Genomic DNA, 2202 nt, shown 5'->3' with positions numbered 1-2202 from the left:
CAAGGCCAAGCCACCATTTGGTGGCTAGGCCAAGGCCGAGCCATCATTTGGTGGCTAGGCCAAGGCCGAGCCACCGGGTGACGCTTCGGTCAGATTTGATCTAAAAGTATGTTTTATCGGTTTTCACGGATTCTCTCAGGATTTGTTGGTTCCTGAGCGTCCCAACTGATCTGATACTATGGTTAATCAGTTCTTAACTGAAGATAAAGAGGAATCCCTCGTTCTTATCCAAATACCCATTTCCGAAGCTTATAAATACGAGCTCGGGTGCTCATTTCTCAGGGGCTGGACATCAAGAGGGCGAAACGCTGCCGAATTGGAGAGTGGAGCGACGAATTTACAGCAAGGGTTAGCAGATCTTACCGATCTCCTGTGCATAAAGAGTAGAGTTCGAGAGATTCGAGACCCATCCCTTTTTCCTCTGGATTTAGGCTTAGTCTTAAATCTCGATAAGAGCCGTGATCTCGCTTGGTCGAGATCATCGCTGCAGCAATTACTTCCTTCGTGAAGTAAGAGCTTTGATCATCAATCTGTTAACCGGATCTGATCCGTGACGGTCCACATATATTAACGTCCCCGGTATAGGCAAAGATCTAACACAAGCAGCGGGTGATAAACGTCTGTTGCGCTGTTTGACAAGAGTCGTATCTTTTGTATTTTCATTGTATAAGGAGATCTTATAAAAGGATCAACTTTTTATTTGAGTTTATTGTAAACGATTAAAGTTGTAATAGATTCAATCACAATGAAAATAGCGATTTTTGACCCAAACAATAAAGTTTAACTAATCAAATCAAGGTAAAAATAAAGATAATGAATCAAAACAAAATTTTAAAAAGGATTATAGCCATGAAATATGGTTCAAATAGTAAATAATTCGAGGTGAATTATTGATAGTCACGAATTCAAACCTCTGAACTATTCATCTCAAAAACACGCGCGTGTTTTTTCATTGAGTTAATTTCCATGAACAAACATATAAAATTTTAAGAAACAATTTCCTTTAAGCTACACACAAAAGAATGTCATTATCAATATTGACTTAATTATGCTAATTTTTTTTCGCACGTGCCTATGATCAAGTTATATATAAAGAACATAATGCATTTTCAGATTAGCAGAAAATATCACATACTATCAATAAATTATGCATATAAGCCATATATCATGAACTTCAATTTATTGTCAAATAGGTAACATGGACTCTTAGGTATTATCTTAAAACTAGCTAGCACGTATTTTTCTCATAAATTTTTAAAAGCTGGTAAATGAAATCTTGCGTGATTTTTCTCCAATAGGAGTAGTGACAGTAGTTTCATGGTAGTTTTTGTGAACTTATCCGCAAGAAAATTCTAAAAAAAACACGATCGAGAAAAAAGAGAGAAAATTAGTACCTGGGTGTTTGTGAGTAAATGTGTCCCAAATGCTTGGCCCTCTTCCGCCTTCTCTTGCTGCCCCTTCATACTGCAAACACATAATAATATTTTCAAAACTTAGCTGACTAGTTTCTAGAATCCTTCTAGATACCTGGTAGGCTGAGGACGCTGCTCCAAAGATAAATCCCGCCGGGAAACTACCTCGGTTGAACTCGAGCGCAAAAGAACAGGAAAATAGTGCTGTTATGAACAAGAGAAGAACAGGGGTGAAGAGGAGAGGAGCTCCGTGGAACTTCATTTTTGGCTATATATCTTGCCATTGTCCTCTCCGCATCACATGTTACATTTATAATGAAACAACTAAATAAGAAAAGTAAAATTATACAGCACTTCGACAAGCACGTGGGGAAGTAGGGACATTTGTGCGCACTTGCATCGGATAGATGGTGCACGTATACTCCGCCCACTGTTTAAGTTATTTAATTACTATATTGAATTCAGATTCTCCCTACGACTTTTGACTTCTAGTCTTTCATTAAGGTTTCGTTGTCCTTATGGCAACAAACACCAGTTCCGATACTTTATATGCTTTAAAGAATACTAGACGCTAGTTATACACTGAACTTAGATGAGATAATCATTATATTTAACCGGCAGTTACGATTTACCTTAAGTAAGGAATATTGAGAGTTAACTCACTGAAAGTTACATATATTAGAATGTAAATCATGATTTACCTTAAGAAAATCCGCCAGAAAATTTTGATTTACCTTAAGAAGTGTTTTCTCTGTTTTTTTCTAGAGTATCCATTAAAGCAAAACCAAAA

The 2202-nt window shown here is 37.1% G+C and overlaps 1 protein-coding gene across 2 annotated transcripts in view; it reads right to left on the bottom strand.

The window, feature by feature from the left end:
• The window catches only part of LOC109827373 (beta-glucosidase 12-like), a 31411-nt gene extending 29700 nt beyond the window's left edge, over window positions 1-1711 (bottom strand). The window contains exons 1-2 of one of the 2 annotated variants that reach the window (XM_020394373.1): window positions 1528-1711; window positions 1395-1464 (exon numbers count right to left, since the gene is read on the bottom strand). In XM_020394373.1, coding sequence (XP_020249962.1) covers window positions 1395-1464; window positions 1528-1674 — 217 coding nt within the window. In that variant the 5' untranslated portion in view covers window positions 1675-1711. Of the gene's footprint in view, window positions 1-1394 lie in introns of both variants that reach the window. The other variant, XM_020394372.1, reaches the window with a different exon arrangement.
• Window positions 1712-2202: the final 491 nt, after the last annotated feature.

This window comes from Asparagus officinalis, unplaced genomic scaffold, assembly GCF_001876935.1.
Source record: "Asparagus officinalis unplaced genomic scaffold, Aspof.V1 AsparagusV1_Un169, whole genome shotgun sequence".
NCBI lineage: Eukaryota > Viridiplantae > Streptophyta > Magnoliopsida > Asparagales > Asparagaceae > Asparagus > Asparagus officinalis.
Note: the sequence above shows the minus strand (reverse complement) of the source record. Positions and strands in the feature narration are given on the sequence as shown.